Source organism: Pseudorca crassidens, chromosome 3, assembly GCF_039906515.1.
Source record: "Pseudorca crassidens isolate mPseCra1 chromosome 3, mPseCra1.hap1, whole genome shotgun sequence".
Lineage (NCBI taxonomy): Eukaryota > Metazoa > Chordata > Mammalia > Artiodactyla > Delphinidae > Pseudorca > Pseudorca crassidens.
The window spans coordinates 52,338,317-52,361,990 of record NC_090298.1 but is presented as its reverse complement, the minus strand read 5'-3'; the positions used below and the strand labels follow the sequence as shown (position 1 = coordinate 52,361,990).

At 37.8% G+C, this 23,674-nt stretch overlaps 1 protein-coding gene and 1 pseudogene across 1 annotated transcript in view; both read left to right on the top strand.

The window, feature by feature from the left end:
• TRIM23 (tripartite motif containing 23) overlaps nt 1–23,674 on the top strand; it is a 38,669-nt gene that overhangs the window by 712 nt on the left and 14,283 nt on the right. The window contains exons 2-6 of the mRNA XM_067730809.1: nt 4,260–4,422; nt 9,952–10,073; nt 18,815–19,093; nt 19,659–19,841; nt 22,457–22,672. Coding sequence (XP_067586910.1) covers nt 4,260–4,422; nt 9,952–10,073; nt 18,815–19,093; nt 19,659–19,841; nt 22,457–22,672 — 963 coding nt within the window. The remainder of the gene's footprint in view (nt 1–4,259; nt 4,423–9,951; nt 10,074–18,814; nt 19,094–19,658; nt 19,842–22,456; nt 22,673–23,674) is intronic.
• On the top strand, nt 6,594–8,170 carry LOC137220556 (F-box only protein 27 pseudogene; annotated as a pseudogene).

Sequence of the window (23,674 nt, the reverse complement as noted above, 5' to 3'; positions counted from 1 at the left end):
CTTTTGGGAGTACGGTCTGTCAACACTTTTGAGAAGTCTCCAACAGCCCCATTAACGCTGGGGGATATGAATTACCCTGTGCTTGAAATTTGAAATTCTAACATGTGTAAATGCTGTAAAGTGGGTTTACTAAAAATTCAGATGAAGTATGTAGAATTCACTTTTCCATAGGTAGATAGATCTGAAAGGGAGAACTGATCTTAAAGGTTTGTAGAATAACCTTCAGGATCATCTGTAATCTGAGATATTGGCAATTCTTATTCCTGGCTACATATTAGAATCACTGAGGACTTAAAAAAGAAAAAGAAACTACTTAATCCCACATTTCTGAGCGAGTTGACATTAGTATTTTTTTGCAGTCCCAGAGTGATTTTAATGTGCATCTAGGATTCAGAACCACTGGACCAGATATCTTAAGTTCTTTTAAGATCTTGAGTAATAGACACCTATGGTTTTTCACCTAATGTTGGTTTTATGTGACAACAAATGATACATTTCTGCTTACAAGTGTATTATCAATTAGTATTGGTGGTGGTTGATTTATCTGACCTTTATATATTAATGAAGTTATTCTGAAGGTACATAGCATATCTGAGATGCAGAGGAGCCCTCTTATTATTCAGCTTGTTGTATGGTTGAGATTTTATTTATTGAATTGTGCTTTTTCTATGTAGAGAATACCTGAAGGTTATTTTGTGAATTAACTTCAATTAAGAAGTAATTGGAATGGATATTATTGCTGTGTCTACTTTTGTTACCCTGTTTGCCTTAAAATCTGAAAAATATACCAAAGCCTGATGTAACTCCAGTTTATTATAGCACAGAGTTTGATAAATTAGAGGCTTATTTTGTTAATCTTCATTTTTATGTGTAAATTGTGACTGAGCTGTGCAGTAGGATAGTCCTTTTTGGCAAGATCCTCATGCTGTCATTTGTAGGAAATACAGTGGCATAAATTTAAAAAAATCTCACAGATGAAAGCAAGACGTGTTCGTTGGAAGGTAAAAGTTGAAGTATATAATGGTTATATATATATATATATATATATATATATGTAAAATGGCTTCTTGCTTAATGAACAAGTAGATGATGACAGGGTTTTTATCATTAGGAAAAAAAGACCAAAATTGGTCTATACATTCACAAAAGACTAGTGAGCTTTCTTAGTCCTTTGAAAATATGGCCTGGTGTATTAAAATTTGATTTACACGTAATAAGTTTGAAGCCCTCTTTGGCATATTGTGAAGTTTGTAAAATAAAGAGCTTTTTTCCTATCTAGGACTTAATTTCTTATGCTGTTAGCCACAATTCCTATTCATAAATACTGAAGAAAAATTTTCTTACTCTTATTTGCTGAGTTGATGCAAAATAGTCTAATAACTGTTTTTGGAATTATGTTTGGTTTACTAATCAGTGGGATTTTACTAGTGCTCTTTGGATAAAACCTATGGTCTCAACATGAGTAAGTTCTCTTATCTTGTGTAATGGTGGGGTTAGAGATGAATGAAAAAAGTAAAATTTTAATTTGGTTCTTTGGAGTTTATTGTCATATAAGTTTAATATGTGTCACTATAGTGAGGACATTTATTTAAAATGTTGCATTTATAATATCTAATTCTGTTGTGAATATCTTTTCTGTATTTAGTTGAATTTGTTACTTAAGTGAGGATTTTTTTTCTTTTGTTCTTTTTTTTTAAAGTGAGGATAATTTAAGTGAAACTTTTTTCCTGCCTTTTTAAAAAATACAGGATAATTTGAAGTGTGTGTATTGTGTGTGTGTGTATGTGTGTGTATATATATATATATATATGATTTATGTGTAGCTGTTCCCCAGCTGTTTCCCTTCCTCAAAGAGAACTACAATTCCAATGTAATGTTTCCTGTGTATCTTGCCAGAAAGATAGTATGCTTGTAAAACAATATATATGAAAATATATGCTCTCTTTATTTCCTCTCCTTTATGCAAAAGTTAAATATTCTATGTCATTTTTCACTTTGCTTTGCTGATATGAAATCATTCTGTATTTGTACATAAAAAATTTCCTAACTTTTCCTCATCAGATTGCACAGTTTTGTAGTATATTAATGTGCCATAATTTATTTTCCATATATATTTACTTTGTTTCTAATCTTTTGCTAATGCAAAAGGTGCTCTAAGGAATAGCATATAGATCTTTTCACACGTGTGATATTTGTAGGATAAACTCCTGGAGGTAGAATTACTAAGCTATTCAAACTTTTGATAGGTATTGCCAAATTGCCTTCCATAGAGGCTATATCAGTCAATAAACGTTTCACAGCAACCAGCAATTTATTCTCCCACACTTCCACTAGCACAAAGTGTTATCAACTTTTAAAAATCTAATCTGAAAAAAAGTATATAGGGATAGCTTCAACTGACTTCAAAATGTTTTGGGTGAGATTGGACACCTTTTCATATAATTAACAAGCTGTTTTCTTTTCCTGTTCTGTGAACTATGTGTTACACTTCAGCTTCTTTTGAACCGTACTGAGATGTGAGCCAGTTATGAATTATCAGTTTATTTACAGTGAAAGGTGTTTACATTTCAAGCACTGACTCCAGTTTAATTGTGGAGTTAAGATTAAAATTTTAATGCATTAAGTCTGACTTCTACTCTGGGTTTTCTGTTTTTTTACCTTGTATTATGTATTTGTTGGGGGATGGTGGTTGACTGTTTTAAAAATTTTATTTTGTTGGACTTCATTAATATAAGCACATAGGAGCTTGATATTTGGAATACCCTGTTCCTGAGGGCTTTTTCGTCTAACAGGGAAAGACAGGCTGGAACGCCAATAAAAGTATTAAAGTGTTTTGGGTGTTAAGATTGACACTTATCCATGGTACATGGGGGCCCAAAGGATAGTGTGTTCATTTATGAATTTGTTGGTTTATTAATGTAAAAAAAGAATCCACTAGGAAAATGTCTATTTAGCTGTTTCTTTAGCATTAGCATAAAGAAAGAGGCAAAAGCAGTTTGTTATGTGCTGTGAACTACAAATTGTTCGATATAGTTTGAGAATAGAGTTTGGAAGGGAAGAGAAGCAATAGGACAGGGGCCAGATTGTAGTAGGTCGTGGATGGTGGGCACCGAGTTTGGGGTACAATCAAACAGTTCAGTGTGGGTATTTTTATTTTTAATTATTTATTTATTTATTTATTTTTTTGCGGTACGTGGGCCTCTCACTGCTGTGGCCTCTCCCGTTGCGGAGCACAGGCTCCGGACGCGCAGGCTCAGCGGCCATGGCTCACGGGCCCAGCCGGTCCGCGGCATGTGGGATCTTCCCGGACCGGGGCACGAACCGTGTCCCCTGCATTGGCAGGCGGACTCTCAACGACTGTGCCACCAGGGAAGCCCCAGTTTGGGTATTTTTAAAAAATTAATTAAATTGTGAAACACTTCAGGTATATTAAGAAATAAAAGTACCTTCATTGATATAAATATAGTTTGTTGACTAATTATAAAACAAACTGATGGGCCGGGGAATCAGAATATGCCGATTCTTGTCACCTTTCTTTTTTTTTAGTTGAAGTATAGTTGATTTTTTTTTTAATTGAAGTATAGTTGATTTGTCACCTTTCTTTTGACTGACTACGTGGCCTTGAGCAAGTCATGTACTTGTAATTGGAACTAGATAAACAAAATATTTTCTATTTTCTAACCCAGGGGCATATTTATTAATCGAGAACAAGGAATTGAAATTTAAGTCTAATTGCATTCTTTACATTGTATGATGTAAATGAATAGTATAAGACACTTGAAAATTACTTATAGTCTTTTCTTAACAAGTTCTTTATCATTTACAAGGTAAGTTGTCATCCTAGCACATATTTCAGATTATTTTTGTCCAAATTAATGATGGTTTTTTGAGGGTTAGGTAATTGCAGAGAAATTGTTTAAGAACCCAACTTTGGTAGAGTTATATATGGTTACGGATTCTGATGTAATAAATCATGTCATAATTTTCAAAAGCTAAAGATGTTAGTTTACAACGTTATCTTGATCCCTAACACTTACCCTTTCAAGGAGATTTCACTATGATATAATTGTGGTAAGATCTGTCAGATGAAAGAATAAAAGGTGATTTAAGATTTTATACCTAGACAGTTTTTTTCATGGAGGAATAAAGTAATTTAACAAGATTGATTCATTAAATTAGATCAGGTTTTTCTTTTTAACCTAAAATATTTATGCTTTTAAAGTCATTTAAAGAGCACATGTGTCCTTTCCAAATATTAGGTGCTGGAGTGTGGAGTTTGTGAAGATGTCTTTTCTTTGCAAGGAGACAAAGTTCCTCGCCTTCTGCTTTGTGGCCACACAGTCTGTCATGACTGTCTCACTCGGCTGCCTCTTCACGGAAGAGCAATCCGTTGCCCTTTTGATCGACAAGTAACAGACCTAGGTAGGAAAAAATATATATAAAATTGTTTACATAATACAAATATCATAGAAAACAATTTTTTTCTCCTTGATTTTAAAAATCATAAAATTCTGGGAATTCCCTGGTGGTCCAGTGGTTAGGACTCTGGGCTTCTACTGCAGGGGCCACGGGTTTGATCCCTAGTTGGGGAGCATGCTGTGGTGCAGCCAAAAAAAAAAGAAAAATTATAAAATTCCAAGGAGGTTTCAGTTTCTATTAAAGCCAGTAGTCTTGAAGCTATAAACTAGCCCACTCTTAGGTACTAATTTTATTTCATCTTCTGAAATTTTTATATTCAGTACTTATAGATCAGTAGTTTTAAGACACCTGAGAAAAACATACTAACCTTTTTCATTTGCCTGCAAAACAGCGTTTATCTTAGACATGAATAGGCCAATAATGAAAATACAGGTAAGTAATTTGAGTTTCAGCATGTTGTTATTTACTGATATCTGAGGCAGAAGTGTTTGCAGCTAGTGATAACTACTAACTACTCCTTGTTTTCTGTTAAAATGAATTTAAAGGTCTGGTGGATTTTTTTCAGTTTCCTGCGTACTTTTATTTATTTAATAAATTTATTTATTTATTTTTGGCTACGTTGGGTCTTCGTTGCTGTGTGTGGACTTTCTCTAGTTGAGGTGAGCAGGGGGCTACTCTTCCTTGTGCATGGGCTTCTCGTTGTGGAGCACAGGCTCTAAGTGCGTGGGCTTCAGCAGTTGGGGCACGCAGGCTCGGTAGTTCTGTCTCGTGGGCTCTGAAGCATAGGCTCAGTAGTTGTAGCGCATGGGCTTAGTTGCTCCATGGCATGTGGGATCTTCCTGGACCAGGGAACAAACCCACGTTCCCTGCATTGGCGGGCGGATTCTTAACCACTGCACCACCAGGGAAGTCCCCCTACATACTTTTAAAACTTCACTTTATATTTTTCAAAATGAATTAATTACTGTGGGATACCAGATTTGGAAATAACATTTATTAACATTTGAACAGTTATTTTACAACCATGAATTCTATGTTTATTCTTTTTAATGATCGAATTTCTCCAAAAGTAATAGTTTATGGTTGTCCATTTTTTTCAGGTCAGTAGCACTAATTGTTTTAAGACTGTTTTAATGTATTCATACTATATGTCAAGTGGAACACATTTAAAATAATGTAACCACCAAAAAAAGGAAGCAAGAGTACCCAGATTTTTAGACTGAAAAGCTTTAAAATGCTAAGAAGCACAGTTGTAAAATATTTTCTTGTAAGGAAAGAATGGGTTTCTTAAGGTTTTGGTAGTCCTTGATTTAAGTAATTAGTATGCCCATTTGCCGGAAAACTAATATAGGAAAGTGTTAGCATTAACTTACTGTTAGCCAAGAAATAATAAAGTGGAGGGGGGAGATGTCTATTTTGACATTCTTTTATTTGGCCTTTTATTCTGTAATTTATATATATCATACCATCTTCTTTATATAAAACTATATAGAAGTAGTAATATTTTGCAAACAGAGGACGGACCCTTCCACCATTTTGAAGAGTACTATCTTCTCTACATAAATACCACAACATCCTCACTGTGTTATCATCCTCACTGTGATAAGCTAGGAATTTATGACAGGTAATGGTTAGTCGTATCCTAGGTTGAAATCAAACATGATTGCTATCATATCAACATTAGAAAAACCTACAAGCAAACCAACAACTCTGCCTCAGATATAGGTTGTAATTATTATAGGTAATTACTATAGCTTGTAGGTTAGATTTTTGCCGTGATTCCAGCCTATGGAATATGTGTTAATGACCCTTGATATAGTTTGCTGTCATTGTTCTTTAATCTCTTTTTAAATGTATTATAGAAATAATATATATATACATTGCAGAAAATTTGAAAAATCTATTAAAAAGTATAAAGAAAAAAAATCATATTTTGCTTCTAAAGAAGCAAATTACTGGGGTTTTTTTCCATTATGGTTTATTACAGGATATTGAATATAGTTCCCTGTGCTGTATAGTAGCACCTTGTTTATCCATTCTATATATAATAGTTTGCATCTGCTAATGCCAAACTCCCAGTCTCCCGCCCTAATCCCCCAAACTATTGTTAATATGAGGGAATCAGAATTAGAATTCTTCTCTAGTTCAAGAATAGTATCAGAGTCAGAGAGAGGATGGGGCTGGGGCGGGGGTGGGTGCAGGCAGGGGTCTGGGGCTGGGTATTAGGAAGGGAGGGGCGGGGGAATAAAAAGGGCGGAGGTGGAGAAGGGAGCACGTGAGGCAAGGTGATGGCCCACCAGGGAGGAGCAGTGGCTGAGATGCCCACAGTGGCAGCCGGGCCTGGCGAGGAGACCACGCACGTGCACCTCAGCCTCCAGGGGCCTGCCCGCCAGGGTCCCCGCTCCAGACCCCGAACCCGAGGAGGTGCTGGGTCTGGGCCAACTGCCCATGGAGCTGCTCGAGATGGTGCTGAGCCACGTGCCCCCACACGTGCTGCTCGGGCATTGCCGCCGGGTGTGCCAGTGCTAGTGTGACCTGGTGGACTGCCAAGACCTGAGGCTGAGCATCCTGGCCCAAGACCGTGCCGCCCTGTCACCTGTCCTCCACACCTACCTGCCCTCCGCCGACAACCTCAGGCCCTGCATCCTGGGCTGCTTCTGCGAGCGAAGACCGATAGGACGCAACCTCCTCCAGAACCCCAAGGGCCTAGAAGGCTTCCGGGACTGGATGACGCAGAGCAGTGGAGACGGCTGGGGAGAGGAGGAAAACTTGGAGGTCAGGCCTGGGGCCACTTCCCAGGACTCCTTCCTGTCTGCCTACAAGGTGGTGTCACAAGAAGGAAATGTTGGACCTGGAGGAGGAGGGTCTGTGGCCAGAGCTCCTGTATAGTGGAAAGATTCAGATTTGTGTCTCTGCTGGGTGGACAGACCAACAAGGCACGGCCTGTGTATATGAGCTAACTGTCCAACTTCTAGATGCCAACCAGACCATGCTGCATAATTTCTCTCCTATGCCTGTTTCCATCCAGCAGGGTAGAAACAGTGTCCGCTTTGAGGTCAACCATGTGTTCTTCAGCTTCAAGATTGGTGTCCACTTTGTGTCTGTTGAACACTGGGTTTGGGACTTGGGGTTCTGGCCTGAACAAAATGGAATCTATCTGCCCAATGCCAGTGTGATTCCACGGGTACATCTGTTCAAGTGAAGGACTGTCCTTGTAAAACAACCTGACCGTACTTTCCAGGAGCTGGGACCATTAGCTGGGCCATCTCATTAATCAGGCGCTTATAGCTCCTCGCATCCTTGGATCTGCTGGGGCCCATCGAAGGTCCTGCTGGGCCCTGTCTTTAGAATCTGGAAGCTACTAGAAGAATGTTCTTCCATCAAATTTACAGCTGCCGCTGCTGTAAGGCAGCCCCTGGTCTATTGAGTGGAAACCCACAGTGAGCACAGGGAAATGCTGGATTGGGAGAGGCCCTCACCCTCCCCTCACACCAGGCCCTTGAAACCACCTTTTTGGTTTCAAGACTGGGACCAGGACTCAGAGCTCATTGCTCACCCTGTGAAGAATGAAGTAGTCCCCTGAGCCCAACCCTACCCTGAATTGTATGGTGTATAAAATCATTTTGTTGTTTTGAAATTCTTTTCAAACATGGAGAGAATAAATATATTTTATTTATAAAATATCTGCCAATCATAGGTAATAAAGGTATTATTTTGCCAAAAAAAAAGAATAGTATCAGTAGTTGTTTGTCATGGTTATTAATACTGGTCAGCATTACTTATGGTTCTTCTCTTCTGTTCTCATGGTAAAATTACCCTTCCCTGCCCTCTTATGATTAGGTAGGAAGAGCTGTGTGATTTCCCTTTAACCAGTGAAATTATGAGTAGAAGTGAAGTGTTAACTTCCAGGTAGAAGCTGTTAAGAATGGATTTATGATGGTTTGCAGTAAGTCCCTCTCCCTGCTGTAGTGAGGTGGTCCAGGGGGTTGGAACCTCAGTGGCCTGTGCCCCCTGATCGTGGACAGTAGGGAACAGAGCCTCTCTTGTCTTCACCAACCCTTGAGATGCTGCGTGAGCAAAAAGCAAATCTTTGTTGCTTTAAGCCACTGAGATTTTAGAGTTATTTTGACAGTTACAGGAGTATTTAGTGATATACTAGGCAGTAGATAGATACTAGATAGTAGATAGATAGAGTTTACGTGTATGTGTTTACTATATAATGACAGTATTTGGATATCGTCAAGGTAATACTTTTAAATAAAGGACTCAGTATACTTCTTAATCTTTTATAAATAAAGTGGATAGAACTCAGCTTGAGGTAGAATATGTGTGAAAAATTAAAGCAGTTGAGGAAGCCCTGTGGGGTGGCAAGGCTGAGGCCCTTCCCTTTTCTTCCCTTCCCTTCATCTTCCTTTTTTTCTTCCCTCCCTTCCTCCCTTAGAAAAGAGGGGCCAAGAGGAAGGGGAGCCGTGTAGCCAATGACCCCATCATCCTTTTATTTATTTGCTTTTTCAGTGAGTATGTATTAGGTGGCAGCTTTGTGTCAGATGGTATTTGTTGTATAGAAGCTCATCATAACAGATATTCCTTCTAATTGCTGAAGGATCTGGCTCTTATTTATAGGCTTAGGAAGAGTTTGTGTGTGTGTTTGCACGTACGCATGTGTGTATGCACATGCCCATATTGTGTAGGCACACATGCGTGCACATATGAATGCTCATCTGGCCTTTTATGGTCAGTTCTGGGGAAAAGAAGCATTGGTCCTTATTCAAATGTGCCTAGATTCTTATCTACCTAAAAGGGACTGTTGTCATGCCTTAGTGTGAAGCTCTGTGTATTTGTGTGAGAAAGAGTTTATATGTTCACTGACTGCTAGTAGGTTCTAGGTTAGATGAGGGGTGGGGAAAATATTATCTTTAGCTGTTCTAGTTTCAGTTTACTTAGAGAAGGACTTATTTTTGGTTAAGTGTATCTTTCATACAGTGGTTTTCAAACATGAGTCATAGCTTATTTGTGGTCATAAAATCAATTTAATTGGTTGTGAATAGGATTTTTAAAAAAGAAATAGAACAAAAACCATCAGAGTGTGTCGCAAACTGTGAGGGTGAATATTGGTGTGTTAATCTTTTGTTTCGTGTGTGTGTGTGTGTGTGTGTGTGTGTGTGTGTGTTATCCTGGGTTGCAATGTGAAATATATTTCTTACTGTAGGTTGCTGTTAAAAATATTTAAAGCACTTGTTTTAGTATATGTAGTCAAAGTCGGTGACAAAATAGGATTTATAAAGTTAAATTATAGAAAAATAATAGAACTTTAAAATATGTTTCTACTTAGAATGCTAAGGAGTTCTGTATTTTAAAGAGAATATTAAGACAACTGATATAGCATTAACAGAAAATGGAGAAATTTTGAATTTTTAAAATTTAGACATTATTAATGATTGAACTATGAGACATAGAAATTACCATTGAGATTTGAGGTAAAATAAATAATATTCCATTTTGTTAGATTTAGTTTTTATTTTTATATTCTAGGAGATTCAGGTGTCTGGGGATTGAAAAAAAATTTTGCTTTATTGGAGCTTTTGGAACGACTACAGAATGGACATATTGGTCAGTATGGAGCTGCAGAAGAAGCCATTGGGATATCTGGAGAGGTACTGATTGAACTTGTTGAAATTTTTGTTATGAGCATGAAATTTTTCTTTTAGTTTAAAATATTTGCTATTAGATGCACAATATTACCTTACTTACCCCAGCAGGTAGGATTCCAGAAACACAACTTTTCATTACATTATAGTTCTGAAGGCAACAAAATCCCCAACCAAACAAAAGTAAAACTGAAATTTGAATTCTCTGAAAATGCTGTACCCAAAGTATGTTTAGTGTATAAACTTGTTTCCTTATCATCATTAATTCTATCTAAGGGTAAAGTGAAAAAGTAAGAAGATTATGGATGAATAAGAAGGACGTGTAAGCTACATTAAAGCAGAGGATGCAAAAGTGAATCATTCAACAGTAAAGCACAGAGAGAGAAAGAGGAACTCCATGAAAGGCGCCTTTTAGTGTAGAGGCAGAATGCCTTAAAGATAGCAGTAGCTCCTGAGGGAATTACTATTAAATATCTTCATGAAAAGTTAAATTGTGCATAGATGTACTCTCTTTATCCAGACAGGTAAGTATCCAGTAAATATTAGAAGACCATTAACACAAATTAAAGTACATTTTTTTTTTTTTTTTCTGTGCGTGGGCCTCTCACTGTTGTGGCCTCTCCCGCTGCGGAGCACAGGCTCAGGATGCGCAGGCTCAGCGGCCATGGCTCACAGGCCCAGCCGCTCCGCGGCATGTGGGATCTTCCCGGACCGGGGCATGAACCCACGTCCCCTGCATCAGCAGGGGGACTCTCAACCACTGCGCCACCAGGGAAAGCCCCTAAAATATATTTTTAACAAATAAAATTGTCTGCATAGCTCATAGACTGTTCTGATTATAGGAATAGTTGTAGTAAATAAGCAGTTAATAGTTTTGATGATCAACTTTAAAACCACATGTTTAGTATGAAGGAAAACATGTCAGATTGCTTTTTACTTCTCTTTTATTAGATTATTATTTCCTTATATAAAGCGAATTAGTGAAATGGATTTCAAACTGAAGCACTGTTTTCTAAAATTTGCAGTTTTTTTCCCATGATTTATCTTTTATCTTTATTTTGAAAGCCATTGAGTATTATCTGATGTTGGTCCTGTAAATTATTTATCAGGTCTGGAAAACAGAAGACACGACTTTTAATTTTACACGTATATATTTCTCATAATTGCAAACAAAACTGTTTAACTTTGGGTTCACTTTTTTATTTAGTGTGATATTGAATGACATCATTGATATATTTTCTAATTTTTATTTCTGCAAAAATTTATACTAAATCTTTCCCTTTCTAATTATGGCCTTTTATATGCAGAAAAGTTTTCAAAGATTCTTGAATATCTGAAATGTAAAATTTACAACTCATAATGCTTTTTACTAATTCATAAAAATTATAAATATTTAAAAGGTTACATATAACATAGGGTTTTTGTTGTTGTTGTTTCTTAAATCAGTGATTTTCAACCAGGATAGTGCAGTGGACTCACCTGTGGAGTTTTAGAAAAAATACACAGCTTCCACTTCATCTCTACCTATTGAGAAATAAGTGTTTCTCAGGTTGGGGTCTAGGCATCTGTGTTTTTAAAAGCTTCACTTGGTTATCTAAATAACATTTGTGCTTCTCTTCAATACATCATGCTGACAAGTAATATTTAAAGCAGTGAGGATGTATTTACTATCAGTTTTTTCAGTCTTAAAAAAAAAAGACTTCTATCCTCTATTGTCAGTTTCTTGCGTGTAAAGTGAGGGGATTTTGCAGAAGATATCTTTGCACTGACTGTGAATCTATAACAATGGTTTTATTTTTGACCTCAAATTCATAGCATATATTGATAATCAATTTTGGAAATACCTTCTCACTTACCTATAGAAATGAGTAGCAAATGACCTTTGTACTTAATTACCAGTATATTTTTATGTATAAAGTCTGGTCAGTTAAAAAAAAGATTATGGGCTTTTATATTTCAAAATTTGGCATGTTATTTATTTATTTTTTTTTGGTTGAACAACAGAAATTTATTTATCTTGTCACAGTTCTGGAGGCTGGTAAGTCCAAGATCAAGGTGTTGGCATTCTGAGACCTCTTCTTTTGGCTTGTAGGCCACGGCTACCTCACTGTGTGCTCACCTGGCCTTTCCTTAGGACATGTGCACAGGGAGAGAGGGAGGGAGATCTGTCTCTTCCTCTTCTTATGATGCCACCTACTAGATTAAGACCACATCCTTATGACCTTATTTAACCCTAATTACCTCCTAAAGACCATATCTCCAAATGCAGTAACACTGGGGGCTGGGGCTTCAATATATGAATTTTGGAAGAACACAGTTCAGTCCGTAGACCTGGGAAAGTCTATTCTAGGAAGGAAATAAAGATGAATGGGAAGGAGGTAAAGGAGACAGTAGAAGAAGAGAGACATCCTGTGATGCTTACTCAGATGTTTTAGAAGTCTGACACTGAGGTGAGGGTAAAGGATTGAAATAGGATCCTAAAAGTACACAAGGAGCTACTTTTATTAATACTAAAATTACCTATTGGGAGGCAGGTCCTGTGCTCAGTGCTGTAAATGCAGAAAACAGTAAGACAATGTTCTTGCCTTCATGCAGCTTATACCTAGTTGATGACACAAACAAGTAGATGATTTCATTATCGTGAAAAGTTCCAAGAGACTATCTCAGTAATGGTAGGCTTGGTTATAGACACTGTCTCATCTGCTGAAAATAAATAAAGTGGAATGAATTCACTAAAAATTATTTTAAAAGCATTAAAGACCTGATAAGTTAGGAACAAAAAATCAGGCCAAATCTGAAGGGAAAATGGAAATTCACTGAGATACAGGAGCAAAGAATGTGCTTTTGCCCTGAGGGAATTAGCCTATTCAGGAAAATGTCTGGGTTTTTTAATGGCCTTCAGTGGTGAGGAGGCATAAGTCAAATACCAAACCCACACCTAGATGATATATCCAGCAGAAGACATTCACAATAAGCCAGGACACCAGTTGAAACAGACATGCTATTGCATAGAATTAGATTCAGAGTTTGAATCTTTGGATTGTCCAAGTAATACCCATTTTTGCACTCATATTAAGGTGGTCCACTATTGATAATACCATAAAATCATGAAAAAATAAATATGAATCCCTTTCTAGAGTAAACTACCTTCATCCTAGGTACCATCCAGTTACCTCTCTAAATAATTTTTTTTTGTCTTTCCTTGTATTTTCTTTTTTTTTTCTTTTAATTGGGGTATAATTGTTTTACAATGTTGTGTTTCTACTGTACAGCGAAGTGGAGCTCCTTGTGCTATACAGCAGGTTCTTATTAGTTAACTACGTTATACATATTAGTGTATATATGTCAATCCCAATCTCCCAGTTCATCACACCCCCCACCCCCTGCTTTCCCCCCTTGGTGTCCGTACGTTTGTTCTCTACATCTTTATCTCAATTTCTGCCCTGCAAACCCGTTCATCTGTACCATTTTTCTAGATTCCACGTATATGCGTTAGTATACAATATTTGTTTTTCTCTTTCTGACTTATTTCACTCTGTATGACAGTCTCTAGGTCCATCCACGTCTCTACAAATGACCCAATTTCATTCCTTTTTATGGCTGAATAATCTTGTATTGTATATATGTACCACGTCTTCTTTAACCATTCTTCTGTCAATGGGCATTTAGGTTGCTTCCGTGACCTGGCTATTGTAAATAGTGTTGCAATGAACATTGGGGTGCATGTGTGTTTTAAAAATTATTATTAAATAGGAATTGCTATTTTTTAAAAATTTATTATTTATTTATTTGGCTGTGTTGGGTCTTCGCTGCTGGGAGCGGGCCTTCTCTAGTTGCAGCGAGTGGGCTTCTCATTGCGGTGGCCTCTCGTTGTGGAGCATGGGCTCCAGGCGCGTGGGCTTCAGTGCTTGTGGTTCGCAGGCTTTAGAGCACAGGCTCAGCAGCTGTAGCGCATGGGCTTAGTTGTTACACGGCATGTGGGATCCTCCCAGACCAGGGCTTGAACCTGTGTCCGCTGCTCTGGCAGGCAGATTCTCAACCACCATGCCACCAGGGAAGCCCGCGTGTGTGTTTTTGAATTATGGTTTTCTCTGGGTATATGCCCAGGCTTGGGATTGCTGGGTCATATGGTAATTCTATTTTTAGTGTTTTTAAGGAAACTCCATACTGTACTCCATAGTGGCTGTATCGATTTACATTCCCACCAGCAGTGCAAGAGGGTTCCCTTTTCTCCACACCCTCTGCAGCATTTGTTGTTTCTAGATTTTCTGATGATGCCCATTCTAACCAGTGTGAGGTGATACCTCATTGTAGTTTTGATTTGCATTTCTCTAATGATTAGTGATGTTGAGCAGCTTTTCATGTGCCTCTTGGCCATCTGTATGTCTTCTTTGGAGAAATGACTGTTTAGGCCTTCTGCTTATTTTTTGATTGGGTTGTTTGTTTTTTTGATATTGAGCTGCGTGAGCTGTTTATATATTTTGGAAATTGATCCTTTGTCCATTGATTTGTTTGCAAATATTTCCTCCCATTCTGAGGGTTGTCTTTTTGTCTTGTTTATAGTTTCTTTTGCTGTGCAAAAGCTTTTAAGTTTAAGTCTGCTGATCTTTTTGACCCACCTCCTAGAGTAATGGAAATAAAACCAAAAATAAGCATGGTGTATCACATGATTGCTTTGTGAATATTGAAGAATCCTTGCATCCCTGGGATAAATCTAACTTGGTCATGGTGTATGATCATTTTAATGTATTGTTGGAGTCAGTTTGCTAGTATTTTGTTGAGGATTTTTGCATCTGTATTCATCAGTGATATTAGTCTGTAATTTTCTTTTTTTGTAGTATCTTTGTCTGGTTTTGGTATCTGGGTGGTGGTGGCCTCATAGAATGAGTTTGGGAGTGTTCCTTCCTCAGCAATTTTTTGGGAGAGTTTGAGAAGGATGGGTGTTAGCTCTTCTCTAAATGTTTGATAGAATTCACCTGTGAATCCATCTGGACCTGGACTTTGTTTGTTGGAAGATTTTTAATCACAGTTTCAATTTCATTACTTGTGATTGGTCTGTTCACATTTTCTATTTCTTCCTGGTTCAGTCTTGTAAGGTTATACCTTTCTAAGAATTTGTCCATTTCTTCCAGGTTGTCCATTTTATTGGCATAGAGTTGCTTGTAGTAGTCTCTTATGATGCTTTGGGTTTCTGCGGTGTCCGTTGTAACTTCTCCTTTTTCATTTCTTATTTTATTGATTTGAGTCCTCTCCCTCTTTTTCTTGATGAGTCCAGGTAAAGGTTTATCAATTATGTTTATTTCTCAAAGAACCAGTTTTTAGTTTTATTGATCTTTGCTATTGTTTTCTTTGTTTCTATTTCATTTATTTCTGCTCAGATGTTTATGATTCTTTCCTTCTGCTGACTTTGGGTTTCTTTTGTTCTTCTTTATCTAATTGCTTTAGGTGTAAGTTTAGGTTGTTTATTTGAGATGTTTCTTGTTTCTTGAGGTAGGATTGTATTGCGATAAACTTCCCTCTTAGAACTCTTTTGCTGCATTCCATAGGTTTTGGGTGTTTTCTTTGTCATTTGTTTCTAGGTATTTATTTTTTAACATCTTTATTGGAATATAATTGCTTTACAGTGGTGTCTCTAGGTATTTTTTGATTTCCTCTTTGATTTCTTCAGTGATCTCTTGGTTATTTTGTTGCATATTGTTTACCCTCCACTTGTTTGTGTTTTTCACATTTTTTTCCTGTAATTGATTTCTAATCTCATAGCATTGTGGTCAGAAAAGATGCTTGATATGATTTCAAGTTTCTTATATTTACCAGGGCTTGATTTGTGACCCAAGATGTGATCTATCCTGGAGAATGTTCCATGTGCACTTGAGAGGAAAGTGTAATCTGCTGCTTTCAGATGGAATGTCCTATAAATATCAATTAAATCTATCTGGTTTATTGTGTCATTTAAAGCATGTGTTTCCTTATTAATTTTCTGTCTGGAATTTCTGTCCATTGGTGTAAGTGAGGTGTTAAAGTCCCCCACTATTATTGTGTTACTGTTGATTTCCCCTTTTATAGCTGTTAGCATTTGCCTTATGTATTGAGGTGCTCCTATGTTGGGTGCATATATATTTATAATTGTTATATCTTCCTTTTAGATTGATCCCTTGATCATTATGTAGTGTCCTTCCTTGTCTCTTGTAACATCCTTTATTTTAAAGTCTATTTTATCTGATATGAGTATTGCTACTCCAGCTTTCTTTTTATTTCCATTTGCATGGACTATTTTTTCCATCGCCTCACTTTCTGTCTGTATGTGTCCCTAGGTCTGAAGTGGGTCTCTTGTAGACAGCATATATATGGGTCTTGTTTTTGTATCCATTCAGCAAGCCTGTGTCTTTTGGTTGGAGCATTTAATCCACTCACTTTTAAGGTAATTATCGATATGTATGTTCCTATGACCATTTTCTTAATTGTTTTGGGTTTGTTTTTTTAGGTCCTTTTCTTCTCTTGTGTTTCCCGCTTAGAGAAGTTCCTTTGGCATTTGTTGTAGAGCTGGTTTGGTGGTGCTGAATCCTCTTAGCTTTTGCTTGTCTGTAAAGCTTTTGATTTCTCCATCAAATCTGAATGAGATCCTTACTGGGTAGAGTATTCTTGGTTGCAGCTTCCTTCCTTTCATGACTTTAAGTGTATTGTACCACTCCCTTCTGGTTTGCTGCGTTTCTGCTGATAAATCAGTGGTTAACCTTACGGGGAGTTCCCTTATATGTTATTTTTTGTTTTTCCCTTGTTGCTTTTAATAATTTTTCTTTGTCTTTAATTTTGGTCAATTTGATTACTATGTGTCTGGGTGTGTTTTTCCTTCGGTTTATCCTGCCTGGGACTCCTTGCACTTCCTGGACTTGGGTGGCTATTTCCTTTCCCATGTTAGGGAAGTTTTCAACTATAATCTCTTCAAATATTTTCTCAGGTCCTTTCTCTCTCTGTTCTCCTTATGGAACCCCTATAATGTGAATGTTGGTTCATTTAATGTTGTTCCAGCGGTCTCTTAGGCTGTCTTCATTTCTTTTCATTCTTTTTTCTTTATTCTGTTCTGCAGCAGTGATTTCCACCATTTTCTCTTCCAGGTTACTTAACTGTTCTTCTGCCTCAGTTATTCTGCTGTTGATTCCTTCTAGTGTATTTTTCATTTCAGTTATTGTATTGTTCATCTCTGTTTGTTTGTTCTTTAATTCTTCTAGGTCTTTGTTAAACATTTCTTGCATCTTCTCGATCTTTGCCTCCATTTTTTTTTTCTGAGGTCCTGGATCTTCTTCACTATCATTATTCTGAATTCTTTTTCTGGAAGGTTGCCTATCTCCCCTTCATTTAGTTGTTTTTCTGGGGTTTTATCTTGTTCCTTCATCTGCTACATAGCCCTCTGCCTTTTCATCTTGTCTGTCTTTCTGTGAATGTGGTTTTTGTTCCACAGGCTGCAGGATTGTAGTTCTTCTTGCTTCTGCTGTCTGCCCTCTGGTAGATGAGGCTATCTAAGAGGCTTGTGCAAGCTTCCTGATGGGAGGTACTGGTGGTGGGTAGAGCTCGGTGTTGCTCTGGTGGGCAGAGCTCAGTAAAACTTTAATCTGCTTGTCTGCTGCTGGGTGGGTCTGTGTTCCCTCCCTGTTGGTTGTTTGGCCTGAGGCGACCCAGCACTGGAGCCTGCAGGCTCTTTGGTGGGGCTAATGACGGATTCTGGGAGGGCTTGTGCCAGTGAGTACTTCCCAGAACTTCTGCTGCCAGTGTCCTTGTCCTGAAGGTGAGCCTTAGCTGCCCCCGACTCTGCAGGAGACCCTCCAACACTAGCAGGTAGGTCTGGTTCAGTCTCCTGTGGGGTCACTGCTCCTTCCCCCTGGATCCTGGTGCACAGACTACTTTGTGTGTGCCCTCCAAGAGTGGAGCCTCTGTTTCCCCAAGTCCTGTCTAAGTCTTGCAGTCAAATCCTGCTGTCCTTCAAAGTCCAGTTCTCTGGGGATTCCTTTTCCTATTTCCAGCCCCCCAGGCTGGGAAGCCTGACGTGGGGCTGAGAACCTTCACTCCATTGGGTGGACTTCTGTGGTATAAGTGTTTTCCAGTTTGTGATTTTCTCACCTAGCGGTTATGGGATTTGATTTTATTGTGATTGCACCCTCCTACTGTCTCACTGCAGTTTCTCCTTTGTCTTTGGGTGTGGGGTATGTTCTCTGGTGAGTTCCAGTGTCTTCCTGTCGATGACTGTTCAGCAGTTAGTTGTGATTCCGGTGCTCTCACAGGAGGGAGTGAGCGCATGTCCTTCTACTCCACCATCTTGAACCAATCTCTCAAAATTTGGCATGTTATGATGACTGGGGTTGAGTTTTTAAAAATTTTTAAAATTGAAGTAGAGTTAATTTACAGTGCTATGTTAGTTTCCAGTGTACAGCAACATGATTCGGTTGCTGTACACCTGAACCATGATGCATATATTCATATACATGATACATATATTCTTTTTCAGATTCTTTTCCTTTATAGGTATTACAAGATATTGAGTACAGTTCCCTGTGCTGTACAGTAGGTCCTTGTTGTTTACCTGTTTTATATATAGTAGTGTATATTTGTTAATCCCAAACTCCTAATTTATTTCTCCTCCCCCTCCCTTGCTATCTATCCCCTTTGGTAACCATAAGTTTGTTTTCTATGTCTGTGAGTCATTTTCTGTTTGGTAAAGGAGTTCAGTTTTAATACGTTACTTTTTTGTTCATCAGAGCATCATTCGTTGTGATGAAGATGAAGCTCACGTTGCATCTGTATATTGCACTGTATGTGCAACTCACTTGTGCTCAGAGTGTTCCCAAGTTACCCATTCAACAAAGACATTAGCAAAGCACAGGAGAGTGCCTCTAGCTGATAAACCTCATGAGAAAACCATGTGCTCTCAGCATCAGGTGCATGCCATTGAGTTTGTTTGCTTGGAAGATGGCTGTCAAACTAGCCCACTCATGTGCTGTGTCTGCAAAGAATATGGAAAACACCAAGGTCACAAGGTATGAATATAGTTAAACTGGATGACTCTACCTAGTTCATCAGCCCAACCACTGACTTGGTTTTTTATGCTAAGAGTAGAGATCAAAGAAGAGCTAAATGATGAATGAGTTGAGCTTGGTAGCATGAAAAGAAATGAGAGATTTATTTTCTGAATATTATAACAAAAATTTCAGAGTCCTCATGATTCTTTCTTCATTGAAAAATGGCTTTCCAGCATGAAACAAAAGTTCTTTTCTATGTGTGCCTGTTTTTGTAATGCACTGGATTATTTTGATAATAATTATGTCTGTTGATGAACTAATGCTTGTGGTAAAATTTTAGAGAGGGTTTCTTGGATTCTTGTTTAGCAATAAATTGACTTCCTAATTTTAAATTATTTCTTTGAAAGGTAAATAGTTTTGGGGCGAAGGCAAATTAGTATTTTTTATGCTGTGTTTTTTGTAAATGTGTTATAAAAGCCTCTTGCGGCTGATGGTTTTTTATTAATAGGAGCCATTTAAGTAGCATTTTATATCGTTAGTCAATACTGTGAGTTCTTTTCTATAATTATGTTGCATTTTATAGCATTCAGTATTGGAACCAGAAGCTAACCAGATCCGAGCATCAATTTTAGATATGGCTCATTGCATACGGACCTTCACTGAGGAAATCTCAGATTATTCCAGAAAATTAGTTGGAATCGTTCAGCACATTGAAGGAGGAGAACAAATAGTGGAAGATGGAATTGGAATGGCCCACACAGAACATGTATGGGTTTTTTTCTTCCTCACCCTTTTCCTTGTCACTTTTTCACCTTGTAGGATTTATTGAGCAATTATATTGTGCCAGTACTGCACTGGTCACTGGAAATAAGTTTTTTAAAAAGTCTTTGCCTTTATGGAAATTTATAATCCATCATGGAAGAGAGCCAGTTTCAACTGTGGTAACTGTTACTTTGTGGGGGAAGTACAGGATGCCCTGGCAGTGTGCATAAAAACAGCAATAATTTGGGTAACTCGTAGAAGGCCTTCTAGAAGATGTGATGTCTAAACTGAGATTTGAAGGAATTTAGTCAGGGAGAAGAGTGGGGTGGGGAGTGAGTTGTTCCAGAGAGGGAAGCATATGTTAAAATACATGGAAGTGAGAATTGGACATATTGTAGAAACTTAACTAAGTTCACTATGGTTGAAGCTTTGAGTATTGGGGTGGGGCGTGGCAAGAAAAGATGTTGGAGAGTTAAGGGCCAAATCCTGCAGCATCTTGTTAGACATGTTAAAGAGTTTGGACTTTATCTTACAGGCAGTGATGAGCTGTTGAAGAATTGGCATAGGAATAACATAAATCAGGTTTGCATTAAGAAAGGTTGCTCTTTAATATAAAAAATGAATTGGAAGAGCAACAAGATTGGAAGCAAGGAGACCTATTGTGAGGTTGCTGAAATTATCTACTTGAGAAATGTTTATGGCCCATAATACTGGAGTAGTGAGAGTGGAGAGGAGTACATGGATTTGAGATTTTAAAGAAGTAGAATAGTGATTTACTGATAATATTAGTGATTCATTGATAATATTGATTGGATAGGTACTTTGCAGGGTCAGGCATAATGCCTAGATTTCTACCTTGCCCAACCTGGTGGATGGTGATATTGTGCTCTAATGGGGAAGGAAGAAGAATTTGGGAGGGGATAATGGGACCAAGGTGATAAGTTTAATTTGGATGTTGAATTTGTTATTTCTGTGAGATAAAAGGAGATACCCTTCGGTAAAATGACGAGTCAGTGGGTGTTAGGAAGTGTGTCTAACTTTTAAGAAGTTTGGCTGTGGAGAGAAGGAAGGAACTTAGGTGGTAGTGGTAATTGCATTTTAAAATTGAATTATAGAGGAGAAAGGGATATTTTCAGATGGGAATATAAAGTACAGGGACAGACACAATGTAGTGTTTTTCTTTTGTAAAGAAACAAAGTTAAGCTAAGTCATTGGGGAGTAATGCTAGAACTGCTCTCTGTCAAATATAGTAGCCATTAGCCTCATGGGGCTATTTAAGTTTAAATTATTTAACAGTTCAAGAAAATACAGAATTTACTTCCTCAGTCTTACTAGCTACATTTCAAGTACATTTTACATGCATGTAGCTGGTGGCTACCATATTAGTCAGCACAGATATAGAATATGTCTATCATCACATAAAATTCTATTGGACATTTTTGTGCTACAGTGGAAATATTTTATTTATTCCCTCAGCAAATATTTATTGAACACATCCAAAGTGCTAGACACTGTTGAAGTCAAAAATACCAGCTTTTGCAAAGTTTACATTCTAATGTGGGGAGAGAGACAGTACATAAGTAAAATACAGAAGTATGTTATTAGATACTTTGGAGAAAAATAAGGGAAAGGGGGAATGCACTTTTATATGGGGTGTTTGAGGACAGGCTCCCTGAGAAGGGGCATTAAGCAGAGACCTAAAGGAGATGAGAAAGGGAACCATGCTAATATTTGGGGGAAGAGCATTCTAGGCAGAGAGAAGAGCAAGTACAGAGGCCCTGAAGTTGGAGTGTGCCTCGTGTGCTTAAGAAACTTTGAGGAGGTTGAGTTAGATAAATTAGAATGATTGATGGGGAGCATAGCAGGAGTTGAGGTCAGAAAGGTCCTTAAAGGCACTTGCTTTACTTTCTTCCAGGAATGCCCTTGAAGATATTCACATGGTTCCCTCTCTTACCTCTTTCAGGTCTTAGCTCAGATGTCTCTTTCCCAGGGAGTCTGTCGTTGAACATCCCCTATAAAGGACTTTGGCATTTACTCTGAGTGGGAAGCCACTGGAGAGTTTTGAGCAAAAGAATAATTATCATTCTGACTTAACATTTAAAAAGGATCAGTCTGGCTTCTGGGTGGAGAATACATTATAGGCAGCAGAGGTAAATTTATTGAGTCCAATTAGGAGGCTATTATAATAATCAGGTGAGAGATGATAATGGCTTCAATCAGGTTGGCAGAGGTGAAGGTGGTGAGGCATGATCAGATTCTAGATATATTTTGAAGTCAGCAGAATTTGTTGAGAAACTAGTTGTGAGATACGAAAGAGAAGTGTTAAGGGTGACTCCAATTTTTTTCACTTGAATAACCTGGAAGATGGAGTTGCCATTTATTGAGATGGAGGAAACTAGGTTCAGGGTTGTGAGAGACTGGAGATTAGGTATTCCTTGTTGCTTGAAATGTCATTTAAACCGTTGGATATCCAAAGGCTGTGGTTAAGGGGAAAAATTTAGTGTGGAGATAAACATTTTGGGATTTTAAGGATATAGATTGTATTTAAATTTTCATTATTTCACATATAAAACCTTCGTTAAGGTTACAGTTGTTTAAAACTTATTTTTATTGCCTTAGGTACCAGGTACTGCGGAGAATGCCCGGTCATGTGTCCGAGCTTATTTTTCTGATCTACATGAAACTCTGTGTCGTCAAGAAGAAATGGCTCTAAGTGTTGTTGATGCTCATGTTCGAGAAAAACTGATTTGGCTCAGACAGCAGCAAGAAGATATGACTATTTTGTTATCCCAGGTTTCAACAGCCTGTCTCCATTGTGAAAAGACTTTGCAACAGGTATGTGGTTTAAACATGATTAGGACATAGTTTAAGAAGGAGAATTTGTAAGCTTAAGTATATCATTACCAGAGGTACACACTAGTCTATTTTATTAATTTAATAAATATTTTTATATTATTACTCTGTGTTACTGTGGGCATTAACATTGTGCTTAGGACATGGTCTCTAACCTCAAATTGCTCCACTCAACCACATCAATGTCCTCTCTTTCATGTGTCTTCCCCACCATAAAACCATAGGTTCTAGAACCTCTCTAACTTCCTGTCATTCTTCAGTCATCCCAAGCCCTTTAACCCTTCTTTGCCAAGCATATACTATTCTTTCTGCTTGATGGGCTTATGTCTCCCTTTTCTGATATTGGAAATCCTTCTTCAAATGTTTGCTGTTCTTTGAAGCTACTTACCCTTCCTTGCTCTTTTTGTTTTTGTTTTTGGTGGTGGAGGTGGGGTGCCTCTCTAGCATGTACTCCCTATCTCTGCTCTAATTTATTGGTTCTTAACTTTGATGTCACAGAAAACCCGTGTTTTTTCATGGTTGACGTATCATAAGCAATTTGTTGCCCAGTTTGCAGATAATGTGCTTTTAAAATAGATTTAAGGTTATTCTAACAAAAATGCCAGTCTTACTCATTACTGTTGTGGATCTGCCTTCATGAATGTGCAATTTAAGGCTAATTATTGCCATAGGAATTCCTGATAAGCTTCAGTCACTCTCATCTTTTGCTATATTGCTAATGATTGTGTTGATATCAAATCATCATAGAGCTAAACTTTTTACTGTTGTAGAGCTTTTTCTCTTAAATATCTGATTAGACTTAAATGAATGTGGCCAGTCTGTAACCACATCAGTCTTGAGTCCTTTAGTTCTTATCACATTGAATTGTAATAATTGATGTTTATGCCATTTATTAAGTTGTCTTTGAGCTCCAGTCCTGTTCTGTCCTCTGCTTTGTGATGCTGATACTGGAACTCTGCAAACCACATACCAGCTCTGCCACCT